Below are 22,206 nucleotides of genomic sequence, written 5' to 3'. Positions count from 1 at the left end.
ACACACACACATTCATACACCGATGGAAGATGAAACCATGCAAGGCACCAACCTGCTCATCAGGAGCAATTAGGGGTTCAGCGTCTTGCTCAAGGACACTGCGACACTGTAACTCTGGGGGAGCCCCCCAGCCCGGGATCGAACTGCGAACCTTTTGGTTTCCAGTTCACTCTACCCCTGAGCCACTGCCGCCCCTATATTCCCACTAGGCCGAGAAAGAAATGCAACTTGAACATTTTCAAATCAGCCTCATGGTGGCGCTTTAACAGGCCAATTTGTGTTTTTATGTATAACTGCAGCGATCTGTGTAAAACTTGGTATGTGCACTACCTAGACGCCAAGGAAAAACCTTTTCACATCTGTCTTTTACAGCGCCACCAGGAGGCCGACTTATAGAAAACACATTTTTGGATATTACTCCTTCAGATTGTATCCAAATTTCACGCAAATCGGTACACATGATCTCTATAGTCATGTGATCAAGACGGATCTGTTAGATTTTTCATATTCTATTCTGATTGGCTAAGATTGACATCTAAAGCTTGCAGGAGTGGCCAGTTTTGAACAAAGTGTAGTTGCTTATTTGGACTTGTTTCTAAAGTGCAGTTGATTATTGTTTCTAAAGTGTAGTTTTTTATCTGGGCTTGTTTCTAAAGTGCAGTTGTTTATTGATTCTAAAGTGTAGTGGTTTATTTGGGCTTGTTTCTAAAGTGCAGTTGATTATTGTTTCTAAAGTGTAGTGGTTTATCTGGGCTTATTTCTAAAGTGCAGTTGATTATTGTTTCTAAAGTGTAGTGGTTTATTTGGGCTTGTTTCTAAAGTGTAGTTGCTTATTTGGGCTTGTTTCTAAAGTGCAGTGGATTATTGTTTCTAAAGTGTAGTTGTTTATCTGGGCTTGTTTCTAAAGTGCAGTTGATTATTGTTTCTAAAGTGCAGTTGATTATTGTTTCTAAAGTGTAGTTTCTTATTTGGGCTTGTTTCTAAAGTGAAGTTGTTTATTTGGTCTTGTTTCTTAAGTGTAGTTGCTAATTTGGGGCTTGTTTCTAAAGTGTAGTTGCTTGGGCTTGTTTCTAAAGTGTAGTTTTTTACTTGGGCTTGTTTCTAAAGTGTAGTTATTTATTTGGGGCTTGTTTCTAAAGTGTAGTTTATTTGGGGCTTAATTGTTTCTAAAGTGCAGTTTATTTGGGCTTGTTTCTAAAGTGTAGTTGTTTATTTGGGGCTTGTTTCTAAAGTGTAGTTTATTTGGGGCTTAATTGTTTCTAAAGTGCAGTTTATTTGGGCTTGTTTCTAAAGTGTAGTTTATTTGGGCTTGTTTCTAAAGTGCAGTTTATTTGGGGCTTGTTTCTAAAGTGCAGTTTATTTGGGCTTGTTTCTAAAGTGTAGTTTAATTGGGGCTTGTTTCTAAAGTGCAGTTTATTTGGGCTTGTTTCTAAAGTGTAGTTTATTTGGGCTTGTTTCTAAAGTGTAGTTTATTTGGGCTTGTTTCTAAAAAGACCAGACAGCACCAATGCAACTAGTCACAAGTTCGCAACTACTTGCAACAAAACAGCTTTAATGCCAGTCCACACCAACGCAACTCCTTGCAACTGCCATTGGGGGATAATAGTTACAAGCAGTTGCAAGTATATAGTTGCATGTTGCAAGGAGTTGCATTGGTGTGGATCATAGACTGTATAAATGAAGGTGTGGACTGGCCTTAAGACCCAGGTTGCTTGTTTCTCTCGCAGAATCTGGCAACGCTGCCAGAAGAGCTTGCGTAAGAGACTACTTCCGGGTGTCCACGTAACGTGAGGTAGGCATTCATCATTGTGTGCTTTAATGTGTAAACAACGCGCTGCCCCACCGTGTCAGTCTAAACGTGAGCCCGTTATAACCGCATGTTTCATCTAGACCGGCGGGGGGACTCTGTGTTATTTGCCTTTTGTTCCTTATTCTGTACCATGATTGTTGTTCCAGGAGGATGTCTGACTAGACTGGCATGGAACGGTTGCCGAAGGTCATTCCTGCTTATACTTATTACTTAACCACCTCTCTGTAGCTGTTTACATGAGTTTAAATGAGTTTAAATGAGTCATTTTGAATAACACACTGTCACATAGTGATCATGTTGCTGTAACAACACTAATGCTGTTAAAACAACTAACTTGTGTGCAAAATGGTCTGTCTCGTTCACACAGTGCTGTAAAGGCAGTGCATGGTACTCAAACTTTGTCATGTAAAGCAGTGGTTTTCAACCTTTTTCGCATCAAGGACCCCCAAATTGAGAAATATTAGCCCAGGGACCCCCATTTGAAAAGATATGCCAGGGACTCAAGCATTTAGATTCAGACATGCAAAAGTGTCACTTTTCAGCTACAGTCACCTTTTTGAACCCAAATATGGCAATTGTGTGACACCTGACCCGAAAGAAAACAACATGTTGTCACCTTTTTCACCTCGGGGCTGTTTGCATGCCTGTAGATTTCTTGGGGGTCCCAATCATAATCTACACTGTATCGCCATCATTAGCTCCAATCGGAACCTCACCCTCCGCTGTATAGCTCCGAGATGAGGTTCCATATCGTTCTCTGCCGTTCGGCTGAAAAATGTCCGCACATTTGCCACTTTACATGTTTCTTACCCCTTTCTGCACATCGTATCCAAAAAGTAAAGGTATTCTGAAATGATCACAGATGTTTGAAATTTTAACTCACCATAAAATCTAACAAACGAGTTGAAAAAAGCACTTTATTCGCCTCTCTCCTCCGCCGGTTACATGTTTTTAAGACATTGCGCAAGAGTTGCGCCCATAGAGATAACATTACTGATTCCCCTACTGGTCAAATGTTGAATTGCATCTTCTAATGCATAATATTATTGAACCGGCTGAGGAGAGAGGCGAATAAAGTGCTTTTTTCAACTCGTTTGTTAGATTTTATGGTGAGTTAAAATGTCAAACATCTGTGATCATTTCAGAATACTTTCACTTTTTGGATCGGATGTGCAGAAAGGGGTAAGAAACATGTAAAGTGGCAAATGTGCGGACATTTTTCAGCCGAACGGCAGAGAACGATATAGGACCTCATCTCGGAGCTACATAGCGGAGGGAGAGGTACTATATGGGGCTACGCCATCATCAGTGTTCATTTAACTCTGAGAGTGTACAAATGGAACCAAATAGACCCGTTAGGGAGAATGTACAAATGGTTCCATTTGTACACTCTCAGAGTTACACACATATAAGGGTCAATTTGGTTGCTAACTATTAATTTGGCTGGGGACCCCCTGGAACCCCCTCAAGGACCACTGGTGGTCCCCGGACCACTGGTTGAAAACCCCTGATGTAAAGGACTCCCAAAAATGAATGATATGATGATATGTCCATCTTCGGACCCGCCAGTGCAAACATTTGAGTAAAAAATGTTCACTTTTATATTAACATATTCAAAGATTTGCACTAATGTTAAAGAATTTTCAAAAATAGCAGAGCTACAAGCTCATATAGTGCGGCACAAAGTGACGCGCTATGAGCTTGTAGCTCTGCTATTTTTTAAAAGTCATGCACATTTGAAAAAATAGTAGATCTACAAGCTCATAGCACAGTACGAAGTGACGATCTGCCATTTTTGGATAGGCAAAACATAAAATATGGTTGAAGTGATTAAAATGATTGTGATGCTGCTATATTAACACATTTTGCTGGGGACGCCCTGGTACCTCCCCAAGGAAGGACCTCTGGGGGTCCCTGGACCCCACTTTGAGAACCAATGCTGTAATGTTTCCACTGTCACCTGTGCAAAGCTGCTCTCACATCAACAGAATGCATGTCATGACTGGTGTTGATCAAGAGCAAATTATTAATTACAGTGGTGGAAAGTAACTACATGTACTCAAGTATTGAGCAAATTTGAGGAGTTTTTACTTTACTGGAGTATTTTCAATTTTCAATACTTTTACTTCTACTCCACTACATCTCAGAGGCAAATATTATACTTTTTACTCCACTACCATTATTTGAAAACTTTAGTTACTTTGTAGATATTTGTTATTATTACAAAACACGCATTAACCACTTCATCCCTATATCCATATATTTGGCTATTTGAAAATAGCCGATCTACAAGCTCACAACGCATCGCTGTGAGCTTGTAGATCGGCTATTTTCAAAATATTTTAATACATTTTGAAACCTGAAATGGGACTGTCTACTACGTCCTGAGTACTTTTACTGTTGCTATGTAAATTCCACCACTGATTAATTGGATTGTCAAATCCTAGATTAGCACTGAGGTTAATCCTGGGCAGGTGTGAGTGAGTTGTAGTGTGAAGGAAGCTACAAGTCAGACAGCACAACCGCAGAGAAGAAGATATTTGCTCGCTAACAACTGACGATGGAGTTGATTTCTGGATGGCCTGGTATCTTCCAATGCATAGTCCTGTTTGTTCTAATCGTAGATGTCACATTGGTTTCTTCTTTCGATGTCTTCGCATTTATAAGGTCATTGTTTTGAACCTACGAGTAGAGAGAGAGAGCTAAATGGGAATGTTGAACTCTTCCTGTGGGTGAAAGAAGCACACTGGTATTAATGACTGCAGGAGTGCAGATACTAATTATTGTTTTTTGTTGTTGTTCAGAATGGGGAATTTCACATCATCTGGTCTGTCCAGTTCATCATGCACACAGTATGTTCAGGTACGGCGATCAGATGTTTAACATCTTGGACTGAGGCGGAGCGAATTAAATTATGTGTGTGTGTGTGTGCGTGTGTGTGAGTGTGTTAGCCTTGGATTAGTCTCGCGTGGCCAGACTGTTGCCTCCCACAATTTTCAAATGTTTCCGGTCATACAGTCTGGGACTCGGAAGCTCTGATCATGATTAGAATATAAACCGGATATGAAGCCTCCTCCCCACTTCCGTTTAGTCCTTACAGTCGCGCAAATTTATCCTAATATAAATCAAAATCATCTAAGTATACATAGCTTGCTGCTTAGCAGAAATTGAAATTAAAAAGTAAAATGTAAAGATATTTTAAAATATATTTTCGTGAACGGAAGTGCCAGTTTCCTCTCTCGGATTTTGAGAGTTGTAGTTCCAGACTCTATATAGCATTCAGAGATTGTGGAATAGTTGTCTGGCTACGCGAGACTAGCCTTGGATCAAGTAAGACTATAACATGGATGTATATCATCAAGTCTGACTTTTACTTTGGTATCTATGATATGCAAATGTCAAAATTGATAAAATACATCTAAGATAGTCTTGATTCTACAGTGTAGTTGCTTATTTGGCCTTGTTTCCTAAATGTTGTTTAAACCAGTGGTTCTCAAACATTTTCATGTCAAGGACCCCGTCCCAGATCAATATGTATTTGTGTGCGGACCCCCATCTGAAAACATTGTATACCCGGGACCCCAGTACCAGATTGGTGTTGTTAAAATGTTTCCAAAAATATTCCACATTTTCTTCAAGTTTTTTTTAAAATAGCAGATCTGCAAGCTCACAATGCGACGCGTTGTGTGCTTGTAGATCGGCTATTTTCAAATAGCCACTGCATATAGGTTTAAAGTGCTCATGTGACCTATATTGTCGCTTCTTTTTATAGTCTTGAGCCAAGGTTATGTATGTGTGTGTATGTGTTTTGACTCTTAATCGCTTTTTTTTTTTTGCATCATCCTATTCTAGGCTATGGTATGTGATTGTGCATACCATGGTTTTGTGTTCTGCTGATTCATTACTGCTTTATCTTTTTTTCCCCCTGACCTTTTCAGGAGGTGGTTTCACACAACTGTGTGGTAATCTTCTCCAAGACAACGTGCCCCTATTGTAAAATGGCAAAGAATGTTTTCAACGAAATCGGCGCAACGTACAAAGTGATCGAACTGGACCAGCACAACGATGGGAGGAGGGTGCAGGAGGCCTTAGCTCAGATGACCGGTGCTAGAACGGTAATTGTTTTGTTTTTTTCATATTTCAGGATCAACTATATTCACTGATGTTCAGCCACTTACCTTTTTTACCCTGTACAGCAGGGGTCGGCAATAGGGATCGACCGATGATCGAAACAGGCGATTATTGGCCTCGATATTCATATTTTTTTTTATAAATATTGAAATCTGTGTTTTGAGGACAAAAACGGACAATATTTTCTCTCTCGGCAGCCTTTTTTTTACATGAAGTGCCACATTTTCATTCTCTTGATAGTCAGTGTGTCATATCAACATTAAGTTTAATTATGGCACCACATCAAAATTGTATATTTCCATCTGATTTTGATTGTCCATAGGCTATACATAACAACCTTTATTTTTTTCGTCGTCTTTAGAAATATTTTCTTTCACATCAGGATGTAATGATCATTAGACTCAATAACCTCGCCTATCTCTCAGACTCCCTTCCCAGATAGAGTTAGGAGTTTGAATGAATGTAGAATTATGTGCAGGACGTAATTTGTATATACTGTAGATAAAATGGTACAATGGTGCATTTATAAAGCGCTTTTATCCAAAGCGCTTTACATAGATTGTGCATTACATTCACCCATTCACACACACACACACACACACACACACACACACACACACACACACACACACACACACACACACACACACACACACACACACACACACACACACACACACACACACACACATTCATACACCGATGACGGAGGGAATCATGCAAGGCAACCAACCTGCTCATCGGGAGCAATTAGTGGTTCAGCGTCTTGCTCAAGGACACTTCGACACTAACTCTGGGGGAGCCCGGGATCGAACTGGGATGTAACTTTTTTTTATTATTTCATTTTTAAAGTAAAAACCTCTCTCTCACACTTATGCCAGTGTGCCAGTGATAACTCTCCCCCTGTGCCAATGTTGGCACCCGGTGCCTAAGGTTGCCTACCCCTTCTCTACTTAACCCATTCAGACCTGAGGCTGATTAAAAATTTTTTTTTCTAAATCCTAACGCTTAAAAAAATATGTATGTATTCAAACATTTGCACACATTTTCGTGATTTTTCTAAAATAGCAGATCTACAAGCTCATAGCGCGGCACTCGGTGCCGCGCTATGAGCTTGTATATCTGCTGTTTTTGAATAGCCAAAGAAATCTAAAAAATGACACAGACTTGGTCTTAATGGGTTAACAGTCTACACCAATTCTCTTCGCAGAAAATAGCTGATCTATTAGCTCACATTCCTTGCAGAATGTTGGCCCCTGGCCAGATATGGCAGGGTTCATGTTAAACGTTATGTAACCCACTGTTGAGTTTTGGATTGGATTCACTTTATATTTCTTAACATAGACGTTTATGACTATGATATGATGGCAGAAGTACATTAAACACACTGGTCAGTGGTAAAGAAGTTGTGTGACAAAAAAAAACAGGGATATTATACATAAAGGTAAGAGATAAGCTTTGTGCCATAGGACCATTCTAATCAATGCCAGGCCTGTTCAGCATGGGGTCGTCTTGATTCTATAATAATCAGAATGATTTTGAGAACATATCTTAAGGCCAAGAGTGAGCAACATGAAAAACAAGACAGTTAGGCATGACCTAAAAGTGAATATAAGTCATTATGCCCACATCTCCTCTTAGTAGAAAATCAAACAGAACGGTTACAGAGACAACATTGAAGTCAGCCTATACATGGTCTGCTCCTATTTTCCCTCTAATACAAACATCTTTGCAGAAAACAGCCATTTTGATGGGGTCGGTGGCCAAATACATATAATTTTGGGTGGTCTTTGACATGAAAAAGTTTGAGAACCACTAATATAGCAACATACGTTTTTCAGAAAACTGTTAGGATTTAGAAGACATTTGTAAAGATTTGCCCAAATGTTCACGATTTTTCAAAAACACGCGCCATGAGCTTATATATCTGCTATTTTTGAATAGCCAAAGAAATCTTAAAATGACACAGTTGCGTTCCCGGATTGAATGGGTTAACATATTCATAAGCTTAACATTCATGTGCCTGATGTATACTATCTGTTCTGGTCTACCTGACATGCATGCGATAATGTGACATGTCTGTCCCTGGTTCTCTGCAGGTGCCAAGAGTCTTCATTAATGGCAACTGCATCGGCGGTGGCTCCGACACCAAGACGCTCCATCAGCAGGGGAAGCTCTTGCCCCTGATCGAACAGTGCGCTCCATGCTGTGCGGCCACCAGCTCCGAGGGCTCGGGCAGTGGCCAATTCGAGTCGTCCACCAAATGACTAACCGTTCTTGTATTTCTGTATCATCAGCCTGTATTTATTGAAAGTTTGCTCGATGTTGTGCTATTAATTGTACACGTCTCGAGAACTTTTGTGTTGTTTATTTATCAAAATGCGTTGAACGTTTTATTCAGTGCCACAGTACCTCTTCATGGTTTTCGGGTATGATTAAAGCTGCCATATTTTGAATAAGGACTCTTGGAATTTGAATTGTGCTGACGTTTTCTTCTGCATGGTTGATTTATTGTACATAATGAATGATGTAATAAATTGCAAGATCTCTGAACACACCTGGAATCCCATAAATATTTTGGAAAGCAACGCGGATGTTTCGGTGCCTTTGGGATTTTATTGCATTTTGGGTAGACTGTATTTCAATTTTAATATTCTTTCTATGTTGCAATTGTTTTAATGCAATAATATTGAAAACACTGCACCTCTCTCAATGTGCTCTTAATAGCAGTTTTGCATTTCAAAGCATTTCTATCTGAATTGAGCTCAGGATTACTCTGCAAGCACATTGTACAGGGTTTGCTTGGCTAAATTAACATAAATAAACATAACATCAATAAAACCATACTATCCTGCTATAGGTATTATTCCGTGATTAAACTCCAACCCCATTTTCGTAGTAATAATGTGGTATTGGGTTTTATTTAATTGGTTCTTAAGAGGTGTGACAAAACAAAAAAAATACTGAAGTATCTCCAATTTTCTGTACTTTTACTTCTACTCCACTACAGAGAGACAAATATTATACATTTACTCCACTATAATTATGTGAACATTTAAGGTAATACCAGTAGTTACTAGTAGATTTTGCTTATTATTACAAAACATATTAACCACTTCAACCCTATATACATTTCGGCCTTTTGAAAATAGCCGATCTACAAGCTCACAATGCGACGCATTGTGAGCTTGTAGCTCTGCTATTTTCAAAAGACTTGTATACAATTTATAGATTTGAACACTCGTGAAATGGGACATTCTGCATAATGAGTACCTTCTACTTTTGGTCTCACGTTCATTCCGTTTCGTGCCTTTGATCACCATCTGCTGGCAAAACAAGATATAGACAGTGAGATCCAGCACCATCTTTGTTGCTGCTGTGAAGCCCGATATGCGCCGTCGTACGGTGGTGTCGCGCCACGAATATAGCCGATCTACAAGCTTCACGGCGCTTCGGATGCAACGCGCTGTGAGTTTGTAGATCGGCTGTTTTCGACGCACGACGACACCGTTGTACCACGAAATAAATCGCGCAGAACGTGCTCACACAATGTTGCCATGTCCGCTTATTATAAGCGACTTTTGGCTTGTTTTTCTGTAAAGTTGCTTGTAAATATTGTTTATTTGGGCTTATTTCCTATATGTTGTTTAAACCAGTGTTTCTCAAATATGTTCATGTTATGGACCCCCAAATTAATAAGTATTTTGTCCCTCTATAAGCCCCATATGAAAATGTTTTGTGTCAGGGAGCCCTGTACCAGAGTTGTGTTTGCAAGTTTAAAAAATATTCCAAATATTCCACATTTTATTTCAAGATTTGTATGAAAATAGCAGATCTACAAGCTCACAACGCCATTGTGAACTTGTAGTTCTGCTATTTTAAATTCATACAGTATATAAGTTTAAAGTGCTCATAATGGCCTGGTGCCTATAGTTACTTCTTTTGGGCTTGATTCCATAGGGTAACAGGACAGGTGCATGGGCACCAAAACCATCTGGGCACTAGGGACATGTGGGCACCTGGACGAGTGGACACTTAGGGGTGGAAATAACTGGGCACATAGACAAGTTGGCACCTGGAGAGGTAGGCACCAGGACAACTGGGCACCAAAACCATCTGGGCACTAGAGACATGTGGGCTCCTGAAGAGATGGGCACCAAAACCATGTGGGCACCTGGACGAGTGGGCACCTGAATTAGGATTCGCCCACTCATCCAGGTGCCCAGTTATTTCCACTCCTAAGTGCCCACTCGTCCAGGTACCCACATGGTTTTGGTGCCCAGCTGTCCTGGTGCCCACTCGTCCAGGTGCCCAGTCATCCCAAAAAAGATGGTGCCCAGATGTCCCTATAAGTGCCCACCTGTCTTGCATTCTTTCATAGACCTGGTTGCTTATTTCTTTCGCAAAGTCTGGCAACAGTGTCACACATCAACATTGGTTGCCAGGTTTCGACAACACACCTCATCATCAGCTACAGTCTTGTTTGTTGTTTGTACCAGGTGTTTGTTGTTGGTTAGTTTTCACACATTGGTGTAGATCAGTAAACATGTCTGGAAGTGCAGGAGAATGGTGTCTGATGGAGAGTGATCCTGGGGTGTTCACAGAGCTCATCAAAGGCTTCGGTGAGTGAGTGAGTGGACGGGTTAGCTTGAAGGCTAAGCTTCAAAGCTGCAGTAGCTCGGGACAAAATATGTATTTCCAACTGAAAGAAAAACACGTTTTCCGTCGAATATATAAGTCCAGCGAAATGCTCGTTGCGACGGAAGCATACATTTCAAGCATGGATGCTTTATTCAATGTAACGTGGCTTGTTGTTAGCTTGCAACTATAGCAGAGAAGCTGCTCGCTGCCTGGCCATGGATCACACGACGCCGTCATGGATGAACTTCAACCTGGTGTTTGCTATTTCTCCCTTTTTGACCCGTACATCTACATAAACGTTCATATTTCAAATATAAAGGGCTTACCCCATGGCCACGGATGTTATAATTATGTACGGGCCATGAAAAGTACCCGTATATGCCGTATTGTTCAATAAAAAGCATTTTTATCCGATCGGTGTACATTTTAACATAGTTACAATGTATCAAGAGTGCAATGCCGATCCCAGCCGATAGGGTCGCGTAGTTGAAAGCATATGGCAAAAAAACTGAATGGCCACTGATCAGATTAAAATGCTTTTTATGGAACAATACGGAAGATACGGGTACTTATGCGGGCCCTTACACTATTGTAACATCCGTGGCCATGAGGTCAGCACTTTATATTTGAAATATGAACGTTTATGTAGATGTATGAGCCGTAAATGGCTAAAGTGTCAAAACCAGGTTGAAGTTCATCCATGACGGTCATGTATCAGGGCTATTGGTTGTTAGCTAGCTTGCAACTAGCAGAGAAGCAGCTATTTGCAGCCTGTCTTTAAAATGGTCAAATCAATAATGGAGAATAATTCGAGGACGATAGAAGATGTTATTATTTCAGAGTCTCTTCCTAAACGTGGCCTGTCTGTCTGTCTAAACCCTAACATTATGTAAAGTTGCATCAGTGTTGATGATGCAGCTGCTGCATATTATGGCTCATATTGACACACATGCTAGTTAGCATAGCATTACTCAGCGTCCATGGCGGGGGAAACAAACCCTCCTCCAGTGGTGGAAAAAGTACTCTCTTGTTTTACTTAAGTAAAAGTATCAATATTGCAATGTAGGAACACTGTTACAAGTGAAAGTCCGGAATTTAGAAATATACTGGAGTAAAAGAACAAAATAATTGATATCAAAATGTACTTAAAAAGTACCAAAAGTAGAAAGTACTCATTATGCAGAATGTCCAATTTCACAAGTTTTCAAGTGTGTAAACATTTTTTTTGAAAATAGCAGATCTACAAGCTCAGTGCTTGTGTTGATTTATGTTTTGTAATAATAATACAAATCTACAAAGTAACACGTTTTAAAATAATTGTAGTGGAGTAGTACAATATTTGCCTTTTTGAGATGTAGTGGAGTAGCAGTAAAACATACTCCAGTAAAGTAAAAAAATACCTCAAAATTGTACTGTAAAAAAAAGTACAGTACTTGAGTAAATGTACTTAGTTACTTTACACCACTACAGGTAGCAGATTCCCTATTCAATAAGTTGTGCTTAACTGCCCCTTTTAATGAAGGTCCTTTGTTTTCAGGTTGCAAAGGAGCCCAGGTTGAGGAAATATGGAGTATGGAGCCAGAGAACTTTGACAACCTGAAGTAGGTTTAAACAAAGCTCGCACATACATTTCTAATATGAATTTAGCTTCATGAATAAAACACCTTTTGTTTTAAATGTTATTTTTCCAGACCATGTCATGGGTTGATTTTCCTGTTTAAGTGGCAGCCAGGTGAGGAGCCAGCAGGATCCATCGTCCAGGATTCAAGACTTGACAACATATTTTTTGCTAAACAGGTATGTCTTTGAGACCAGTGACGCATCTTGTCATTTTTAGATTTCTTTTGGCTATTCAAAAATAGCAGATCTACAAGCTCGTAGAGCGGCACTGAGTGCCACGCTATGAGCTTGTAGATCTGCTATTTTTTTTTTAAATTGTGAAAAATGTTTGCAAATCTTTGAATATATATGTATATATATTTTAAAGCGAACGTTTTTAACTCAAATCTTTGCTTCTGGGGATTCTACAAATGTCTTCTAAATCCTAACAGTGTTTTTATTTTTATTATGTTGCTATAATAGTAGTTATGTCAAGGACCACCCAAAATGTTGTTCCAGCAACCCCCCAGAAGCAAAGATTTGAGTTAAAAATGTTCGCTTCAAAAGTGTATATACAGTGTGAGAAAGATCTGCTTCCATCAGAAAGACCACCTTATTATGTTTTTGTTTGCACTCAGTGCCGCGCTAAGAGCTTGTAGATCTGCTATGTTTGAATAGCCAAAGTATAAAACAATTGTTAAAGTGGTTACACACAGATGCGTTCCTGGCTTTAATGGGTTAAAGTCCAAAACAATGCCATTCTACTTTGCCTTGACACAAGACTGTCAAATATTATTTGGGGTTCTCAGATTTTTTTCTGTATTCCTTGTCTCCCCCAATGAGGGTGGCGCTGTGGTGCAATTGAAACCATCATTGGGGAGAAATGAAGGAATACAGAGACGATCTGACAACTATATGCAATCTTCAAAGTTTTTATCAAGTAATGTAATGACGTGTCGTGCGTATAGGGCTGTCACGATTATGACATTTTACATGACGATTAATTGTCACTCAAAAAATTGCGATTAGCGATTTAATTGTGTTTCTGTCGTTGAAAATGACATTTCTATTTGGCTTTTAGGCTTTGAAGTTGCACATGGCAGATATGACAAATAACCTAGACAAAGAAATTACTAGCATATTTAATAACTTTATACTTTCTAGAAAACCTTAATAGTGGAACTAGCTGATCTACAAGCTCGATCTACGAGCTTGTAGATCGGCTATTTCCAATTATGTAATAATTGTGACAGGCCTACGTGCGTATAGTTATTTGCTATAGTGCTTAACTGTATGCATGAAATAAATTAACATGTCCCTTGTTTATTTCCAGGTCATAAACAATGCTTGTGCTACCCAGGCGATAGTCAGCGTGCTGCTCAACTGTACCCATTCCGATATGTTGCTCGGAGACACCTTGACAGAGTTCAGGGAGTTCTCGCACAGTTTTGACGCTGCTGTAAGTTCATGTTTTTCTTTGTGCGTCAGTAGTATTGTGTTTTTTTTTTGTCTAGACAGCCTTGACATTTGGTGTTGTCTTAACATTTGGTGTTGCCTTTAGGGCTTAACGTTGGGTATTTTCTTCAGATGGTATTTGTGAATATGACACATGTAGTAGCCTCTATTACTTGACCAAGCTAAGCCCCCTGACACCATTATATCCATGGTTTATGTGTCTCTCTTCTTAGATGAAAGGTTTGGCTCTCAGCAACTCTGAAGTTATCCGACAAGTCCACAACGGTTTTGCCAGGTAAGTTGATCCTCATATTGATCTCCCTTTGATTGCCTGGCTGCTGTTTTTTCCTGGTAAACATTCATAGAGATTGGCCTGTTTGTTAGGCACAACTTAAAGTAGGAAATGTGAGCTTCTTGCAAAATATTGGTCACCATGTAGTGTTGTATTGCTTTCCACCAGATGGTGGCACTCTAACACTTAACATTTCAGAATCTCTTAACTTTTCAATGTCTCAAGTCATGTCTTTAGACTCTTAATACTTGAAAACTAAATCTACTCTAATGGATATACTGATGGTAATCAACATAATATAAGCTAATATGAGTCAGTTTTGTTGTAGATGATACAAAATGAAAATAGTGTCAAATCACAGCAAGTTGTCTCAAGACAGTTTACACAGAAACCCAGCATTACCCCCTGAGCAAGTATTTGACAGTAGCAAGAAAAAAACTCTCCTTTAACTGGAAGAAACCTCAAACAGAACAAAGCTCTAGGGCAGTGGTTCTCAACCTGTGGGTCGGGAGCCCCAGGGGGATATTTTGACAGTGAAGTGACAATTTAAGGACTTAATACCTTTTTTTAAATACCTAAAATTGTGTACATTTTCACAACGCCTCTGCGTTTTGAGCTTTTAGATCTGCTATTTTCACAATAGTACCGAGTCAAACTAAATGTATTGCTTCAACTTCTACAATTCCAAGTGCTTGTCAGGGTGGGGGGTCCCCAGTTCAAATATGATCATTTTAGGGGGTCCCCTGTTCAAAAATGATCATTTTGCTCTAGGGTGGGCCATCTACTAAATCTCCACTGTTAACAGGTGTAATGCATAATACAGTGTGTGTGTTTGCTTCCATCTCCAGACAGCAGATGTTTGAGTTTGATGCAAAGTCTTCAGCGAAGGATGAGGACGCCTTCCACTTTGTGAGCTATGTTCCTGTAAACGGTAGACTATATGAGCTGGATGGACTCAGAGAGGGACCTATTGACCTAGGTAAGCATGGGTTATCTATTATTGGATTACTCTTGCATTTATTCGATTTGCTGCTTCTTAATCAGGTTTCCTGCATATATTCCTCCAAGGATGGCCGTTTACAAGCAAGAGGATGTGACATGGAGCACAATATTAGCATTTTTTTTTACCACATGGCCATAGGCTAAGCTGTTCAGTACAGGATTTTTACATACTGTATGTGTATATCTGTCGACGGAACCCAACCCGCCTCAACCCGCCCCACGAACCCATATATAAATCTATGGCTCAACCCGCCCCGCGACCTGCGATTTTTTTTTTAAATTCTGTAAAATCATGGTTAGAAAATAATCAGTGTATTCAAACTGTTTTATTCTTATTATTCTTATTCTTATTAGGAATAAAGACAAAACAAGAGCATGTGATTTCTTTTTTTTTTTTTTGCGTGTGAGAGCGGCTGACCCGCTCACCGGCAGCCCGCATAATTTCCTCTGAAATTCTGACTCGATCCACCCGCGCCGCGGGTTGACCCGCGGGTCCAGCGGGTTACGGGTCAACCCGCACATCACTACAAGCCATTATTAAAATGTATTTGTTTATGTTTGTAATTGGCTCTCATAGTTAAAAAGCTGTTCATAAACCTTTCTCATGAAGTAGGATTCATGAAAACCTTGGCAAACCTGCCAATTGTTGTTCCACACAAGGCTTGTCTGACTCGGTCAGATGTTGCTTAGATACACAATACACATGGTAGTGAAATGTATAATTATTCCCAAACAAACAACCATTTAGGTCATACTGTGTGTTAATGAAGCTGATTCGAGCTCATTAGGCATGGCCCATTTAATTGAAAACTTTCCGTTTCATAGTGACAAATACCGACCATTATACATGGACACCTGGAAGGTAAAAAAAAACGAAAAAAAAGATGTTAATAGTCTTTTTCTAACTCCTTTTTCATCGGCATGCCTATTTGTGTTTTCCTCCAGGTGCATGCAACCAGGATGACTGGATCAATGCAGTACGTCCAGTGATTGAGAAGAGAATACAGAAGTGAATATCTCATTGATTTTATTTGGAGTACTTATTATGTTTCCAAGACTTTTCTTCTTCTTTTTACCTCTTACTCGTTTGATTTGAACCCATTAAAACCCGGAACGCATCTGTGTAACCACTTAAACCATTATTCTATGCTTAGGCTATTCAAAAATAGCAGATATACAAGCTCATATTGCAGCCGTGCTATGAGCTTGTAAATCTTCTAATTTTTGAAAAATCGTGAACATTTTTGAATATATATATATTTTTAAAGCAAACATTTTTAACTCAAATCTTTGCTTCTGTCCCTGGAACACAATATTGTCAGATGAGGGGTCCGTGGCCACATATATAATTTTGGGGGTCCTTTGAGAACCACTGATATAGCAACATAAGTTTTTTCAGAAAACTGGATTTAGAAGATATTTTGTAGAATCGGAACCTTGGGCCTTTAATGGGTTAAAACCTGGATTATATAACTATCCAGAATAATTCCATGTCCACAATTATGTAATTTGGATTGGACATGGCTTGTTTTATTAACTACTGAGTGCACGTATTTAAGGCATAACCTAACCGTGACTGTGATAATATCTGACCCTCAAGGAGTGTGTTTACACTTACCTTTTTTGGCGACGGACCTAAAATAGATTCTTTGCTTTTTTGAAAAGATATTGTTGGTAAGAGATACCTAGGAGATGACTTTAAAACATCTGGGAAAACCTTAGCCCTCCTCTAATCTGTCTCTTTTAATTTCACTTAAATCATTTTTATTGGGTGTTTCCTCAATATGTTTTAAATGCAGGTAAGAGACTTATAGATGGGGCAGATGTTTGGTAGGCTTCCAAGTTTATGGAAGATGTTTATTTTCTTTTGGCATTTCTGATGGTCTTTGACACCAAATGTGGTAAGAGGAGGCTTAATGGGTTGTGATTTAGAGTCGTTTCTATGCTTAATAGTTTCCATGCGCCAATGTTTATTTTTTTTCTGTTAAAAGTAATTTAGTTTTCCTGCTAATAAACTTAAAAATAGCTTCTCTGGTTTGACCATATATGATATATCACTCCATAGTTGAAGTACGTTTTCCTACCCTTTTTCATCAGGTACAGTGAAGGAGAGATTCGGTTTAACCTGATGGCCATTGTGTCAGACAGAAAGATGATATACGAGAGGAAAATCGCAGAGCTGCAGACCCAGCTTACTGAGGTGAGTGGTCTCCAAAGAAGGACATGTTGGTTTTGTGATTGCATACGTTTGTGGCCACTTGAAAAAGGATTTGCCCCATAAAATAATTGACCTGTGTAGGCCTTTAAGCTGTCCTAATGTTCATGCAAATCATGAAAAGCGAGTAATCTAAAGCTTGGTTCTGTATAGGGCTGGGCATGAATCTTCGACTATTTGTGCATATCCAAAGTAGGTTTTCATATGAAGCCCTATGCTCTCTGACATACGCCTCTCATTTGAGCCGGTTCTCAACTTGATAACATGCATCATATGAGAAGTATAACACATGGCGAGATCGCACAAAAAGAGCTGGAACGCTGGAGACACACTTGTACACGAGAGGGCAATACACAGCATTAGCACAAATATAATGAAAACAATGTCAAATGCAAGCTGTGCGATGTGATACCAAATTGGCTTTGAAAATGAAGCATCCAACCGCCCATTACTAGTTCACTGCGGGATCGTATCGTCGTGTTGACAAGCGTGCATTTGAGACCATGGTGCTAATCACAGAGACGGATAGACTGAATAATCGCCCCCGTCCTGTAAAACAATTACCACTCAAATTGAAGGAGACTGTTCAAGATCTCCGGAAAAGCTTAAAAGCTGGCTCTAACCACAGAAGCATGAATGGCACTCACAAGTCTAAATCTGATGTCGCCATGACCTGTGAGTATGTTTTTATTTGCCGGCCAACTAGGGGTGGTGGGTTTGAATATTCACCAGGACACTACAATATTTAAATTAAAGATTTTGCTCACTTATGCCCGTCCTTAATTCTGTAGTTTTCATTCAACGTAAATGTTAGCAATGACCACATCATAACTGGTTAAGATGTGCTCTAAATACTTGTAATTATTAATCATTAGTAGCTACTCTGCATTTTGTGTTCAAATGTTTTTTCTGTAGCAATTACAACTCGTTATTTGTCTCTTTCCAGGATGAGCCAATGGACACAGACCAGAGCAGCACCCTTCTCAGCTCCATCCAGTCAGAAATAGCCAAGTACCAGCTCCTTATTGAGGAGGAGAATCAGAAACTCAAAAGATACAAGGTGGGGATCTTTTACATTTAGCATTCATGGTGAATGACTAAAAGCATATTATTATGCACAGTATTGCGGGTCGTCTTTAGATCCCATATTCTGAAAGGACATTGAGCCCTCATTGGCTAAAGGACCAGCCAATTAGGAAAAAGTCCGACTAGCCAAACAAGTCAGGACAAGCGAGTGTAGATATACAGTAGACCAGGTTTGGCAACCTTGTAAACAAAAAAGTACACAGGAGCCGAGATGCAGCATTTTTAAGTAACAAGTTAACCAGAAAGTGAATGGAGCAGTAAATATTCGGATCGTGTTATCTCTGGTTCTGTGTGAAAAGAAAAAAAAGAAAGGCTAAGGCTGAGCCATAGCAGAATTCGACGAGGTAACTCGTCCATAGCAGGCAATGAGTTAATCACTAGGCGTCACTCTAAGTAGAAATTCTGTGGTTTATTTGGTAAGTCAACAAGTGTATACTCAATTTCCCCCTCCAAAATCACTTCAGGGGAGCAGTCACATCACATACTATTGTGTTTGGTGCATTGAAATCAATTGTATCAAAACAAAGTGAAAGGGTGGTTGGTTTGTACTAAACAAATGTCTTCTGAGTGAAACGGTTGTTTTTCAGCTTTTTAAAAAGTACTTTCTTAGATATTGCAATGTATAGCACAGGGATATACAATATCACAATGTGAGTTTTATTTCCAATATTGTCCAGCCCCAATTAAAACATGCATCATAATATAGTATAATGTGGCTGTAACTATACAAACGTGTACCTAGAGTTAATTCAGGACACTATGAATTACAATTGATATTTGTACAATGAACATGCCATGTACATATAGCAGAGAATTGTAAAGCAGCACTTTGACTCTCTTCCTATAGGTTGAAAACATTAGACGAAAGCACAACTACCTACCTTTTATCATGGAGCTACTGAAGACACTAGCAGAGTACCAGCAGTTAATACCTCTGGTGGAGAAGGTAAATATCTGTCTGTTTTTTCTCAAACATTTTATAATGTCCGGTGGTCGACGTACACTAGAGATACATTGCACCTTCACATGTTGAATTTAAAATGCTTGTCTTCAAAAAAACAGTTGGCTAACCTGCAGCTATAGAGTACAGAAGTCCTGACGTCACTCGTTCATCCCCTGGGTCGCGGAAGTAATTTCTCTATGGAGAATAACATTGGGTCATCTTAGAATCTCATATAAGAATTGTGGTCCAGAATAAACAAACGGGCGATATTGTCAGGGAGGTGGCTCTGTATTGTTTATGATAGTCAGTCACTCATATTTGATACAGTCTGTTTCTGGTGAAAATTTAACTAATTTGGCGGAAGTAGCATTAGCGTTTTCTCACCGTCAGTTGATGCTTCATATCCATAACAGTCAAACCGCCGGGATCATTTGTTTATTTTTGTAACACAGTTCTTATTTGACGCGATATTAAACACGTCTATGGGAATTGAGAATGGGGGGGGGGGGGGGGGGAACGCGACCCAGGTAGGATGTGTAAATTATGTCAGACTTCGGTGCTCTATTGGTGCTCGTATTGTATGAGAAATGTTGATAATGCAAATATTAACTAAGGCTACGGTGTGCAGCACATTATTCCATCTAGTGCATACAGTATATGTATAATCTTACAATGTGAAATACAGGGAAGCACGCACATCAAAAATAAAAAATAAATGACAGGTGCCGGGCAACAATATGTACACTTGAGAGAAGAAAAGTCCGCAGACTGTAACGGCTCCCAGGACCAACGTTTATAGAGGACTGAAGGACAACGTTTCGACAGCTACCGGGTCTTCATCAGGTCTCATGAAGACGGTAGCGGTTGAAACGTTGTCCTTTAGTCCACATTAAAAGTTGTTCCTGGGAGCTCTTACACAGCGTGCGGAAATCGTTTTCATCTGTCAAATCTTGCAATGTCTCATTGAGTTGATGAATGACACTTTAGCCATGTTTGGCATGCTCATTTTAAACTAAAACCTCTCTAACACACATGTCAATATTTTGCTCATTAGAATTATGGACAATCGATATGTCTCATTGATCTAACATGAATGTATTAACGGAAATTACTTTTTCCCCCTTTCTCTGTGTCCCAAGGCTAAGGAGAAACAGAGTGCCAAAAAAGCCCAAGAGGCAAAGTGACAGCACAAGCTCACACATTCTTCAGCCGCACATGCAAAGTTACATCAATTGTCATATTCATGTCGTAATGGGTCATGGATTGTCTTCAGTTCCACCTCCAACTCGCCTTGGTATCCAGTGAACCAGTGGTTCTCATACATTTTCATGTCAAGGACCCCCCAAATTGATATTAGGCCGCGGACCCACACCTGTAAAGATGTTGTGCCAGAGACCCGCACAAGAGAAGATTTATATTAAAATGTTCCATAGTTATTCCAAAATGTTCCACAATTCTTCAAGACCCCCCCCCCCTCCCTGAAGATAGCAGATCTACAGTACAAGCTCACAGCGCATTCATTGTGAGCTTGTAGATTGGGTTAAAAATAGGGTTAAAGTACTTATTATTTTTATGCTATATTAGCTGATTTTGCCTGGGACCCCCTGGATCCTCCTCAGGGACCCTTAGGAGTCCCCGGACCATATTTTGAGAGCCACTGCAGTGAACCACCCAGATATGCATAAAAGAGCTACTGGTGCAGCAGCAGAAGCGACTGAAAGACCCCTCCCCCATCCGCATATATACATGTCCATCATCTGTACTGCATGATTGAAGGAACAATGTGATCAAATGATGTTCTGTCTTATTTTCATAATAAAAAATATCTAGATGTTTGAAGAAAGTTTTGCCCTTATTGTTTTCATGATCACGTTATTTAAATATTTCGGCTGCAATTTATGGTTGATTCAGCAGGCCCGGTTTTCAGTGGTCGCACAGCACATGGACAGGTCTCTGATCACAACCTGTTCGTATCCATATGTTGCGCTTGGTGTTAACTATTATACATGAGTAGTGTCCCTATTCTGGGCATGTCATAATAGGCAAACCTTTGGCGAAAACAAGTTCAACGCGTCGCACTGTGATGTGTTGTGAACTTGTATACTGATACATTTTTAAGGCTGATATTACCGATGTGGTGATCGATTAATCGTGCATTCCTACTCCATAGACCAGGGTAATAGTACTTTATGAGTAGCCATGTTTGTCTCCTGTCCAAAGCAATGTGTCTGTTTGACAAGCTATACAGTCATTGTATTATACAGATTTCACTAGATGGATGATATGAATCTTGTAATAGTTAAACCTTTGAAGCTCATATTGTATATTTCAGGAAACATTTTGTGAAAGCCCAATGGTCAGTTTCTATGTCCATGTAATTGTGTTAATTAAATTAGGGTTTATAGAACAAATTAAGTTTAACGAGTAATGTGGAAGTAGGGTATTTATTTGGTAGTTTCACTTACAATATGTTCTGACATGATGTATAATTATACCTTTAAAGGGCGTTGTCATTTACCCTTTTAAATTCTGTTAAAATATACAGTTTCTAGTAAACTTCATATACAAATAGACCATAATTTAACTTCACTGTGTTTAGAAAGTGGCGGGCATTTGTCGGCTTGCGTAGTCTGACGTATTTCTGTCGCCTGACTGTGATGCATAGCCTTTTCTATTTATGCCATCACTGTGTACATAACACACTTTAAGTACTGCTTGGATCTGATTCCACTCTCTGTTGCCAAGTTCCATCATGGCAACAAATGAAACTCACAGGTTCTACTACTAGCCAGGGAACAATGTGTATTCTTTATCCGAAAATCAGGCCATGCACATTATGCGAAAGAAGGAGCACATGTCAAAACAAGTGCTCCCTTCTTTTGCATTCTTATGCATAATGCATACATCATTTTGTTTTAGGTCAGGGGTCTTCAACAGGGGGTCCGGGACCCCTAGGGGGTCCTCAGAGTTACTACAGGGGGTCGCACAATGTTTGTGTGATATGATTTTTTTTTTACCTTAACCACTTGAAC

The 22,206-nt window shown here is 39.6% G+C and overlaps 2 protein-coding genes across 3 annotated transcripts; both read left to right on the top strand.

The window, feature by feature from the left end:
• The first annotated feature begins 1,826 nt into the window (after positions 1-1,826).
• glrx2 (glutaredoxin 2) lies at positions 1,827-8,498 on the top strand. 2 transcript variants are annotated; one of them, XM_084066521.1, is made up of 4 exons: positions 1,827-1,996; positions 4,615-4,672; positions 5,749-5,925; positions 8,041-8,498. In XM_084066521.1, exons 1-4 carry the CDS (start codon positions 1,878-1,880, stop codon positions 8,206-8,208), a joined length of 522 nt encoding a protein of 173 aa, XP_083922647.1. In that variant the 5' UTR covers positions 1,827-1,877; the 3' UTR covers positions 8,209-8,498. The 2 variants fall into 2 exon arrangements, with proteins under 2 accessions (XP_083922647.1, XP_083922648.1); XM_084066522.1 differs by having other exon boundaries at positions 1,846-1,858.
• A 1,875-nt stretch (positions 8,499-10,373) lies between these two features.
• Positions 10,374-21,010, top strand: uchl5 (ubiquitin carboxyl-terminal hydrolase L5). The gene is made up of 11 exons (XM_084066519.1): positions 10,374-10,563; positions 12,120-12,183; positions 12,274-12,379; positions 13,515-13,640; positions 13,870-13,931; positions 14,777-14,907; positions 15,876-15,939; positions 17,028-17,130; positions 18,092-18,205; positions 19,079-19,177; positions 20,314-21,010. The coding sequence occupies exons 1-11, from the start codon at positions 10,488-10,490 to the stop codon at positions 20,356-20,358; spliced, it is 990 nt and encodes a 329-aa protein (XP_083922645.1). The 5' UTR covers positions 10,374-10,487; the 3' UTR covers positions 20,359-21,010.
• Positions 21,011-22,206: the final 1,196 nt, after the last annotated feature.

The sequence above is a fragment of the Gymnoscopelus microlampas genome (assembly GCF_963454915.1).
Source record: "Gymnoscopelus microlampas genome assembly, chromosome: 9".
NCBI lineage: Eukaryota > Metazoa > Chordata > Actinopteri > Myctophiformes > Myctophidae > Gymnoscopelus > Gymnoscopelus microlampas.
This window is presented reverse-complemented; position numbering and strand designations above follow the sequence as displayed.

Coding starts and splice junctions, on each gene's coding strand:
- glrx2 (XM_084066521.1), top strand. CDS start 1,878: ATGTTTCATCTAGACCGGCGGGGGGACTCTGTGTTATTTGCCTTTTGT. Junction 1,997..4,614: donor GCATGGAACGGTTGCCGAAG/GTCATTCCTGCT, acceptor GTTGTTGTTCAG/AATGGGGAATTTCACATCAT. Junction 5,926..8,040: donor AGATGACCGGTGCTAGAACG/GTAATTGTTTTG, acceptor GGTTCTCTGCAG/GTGCCAAGAGTCTTCATTAA.
- uchl5 (XM_084066519.1), top strand. CDS start 10,488: ATGTCTGGAAGTGCAGGAGAATGGTGTCTGATGGAGAGTGATCCTGGG. Junction 14,908..15,875: donor AGAGGGACCTATTGACCTAG/GTAAGCATGGGT, acceptor GTTTTCCTCCAG/GTGCATGCAACCAGGATGAC. Junction 17,131..18,091: donor TGCAGACCCAGCTTACTGAG/GTGAGTGGTCTC, acceptor GTCTCTTTCCAG/GATGAGCCAATGGACACAGA.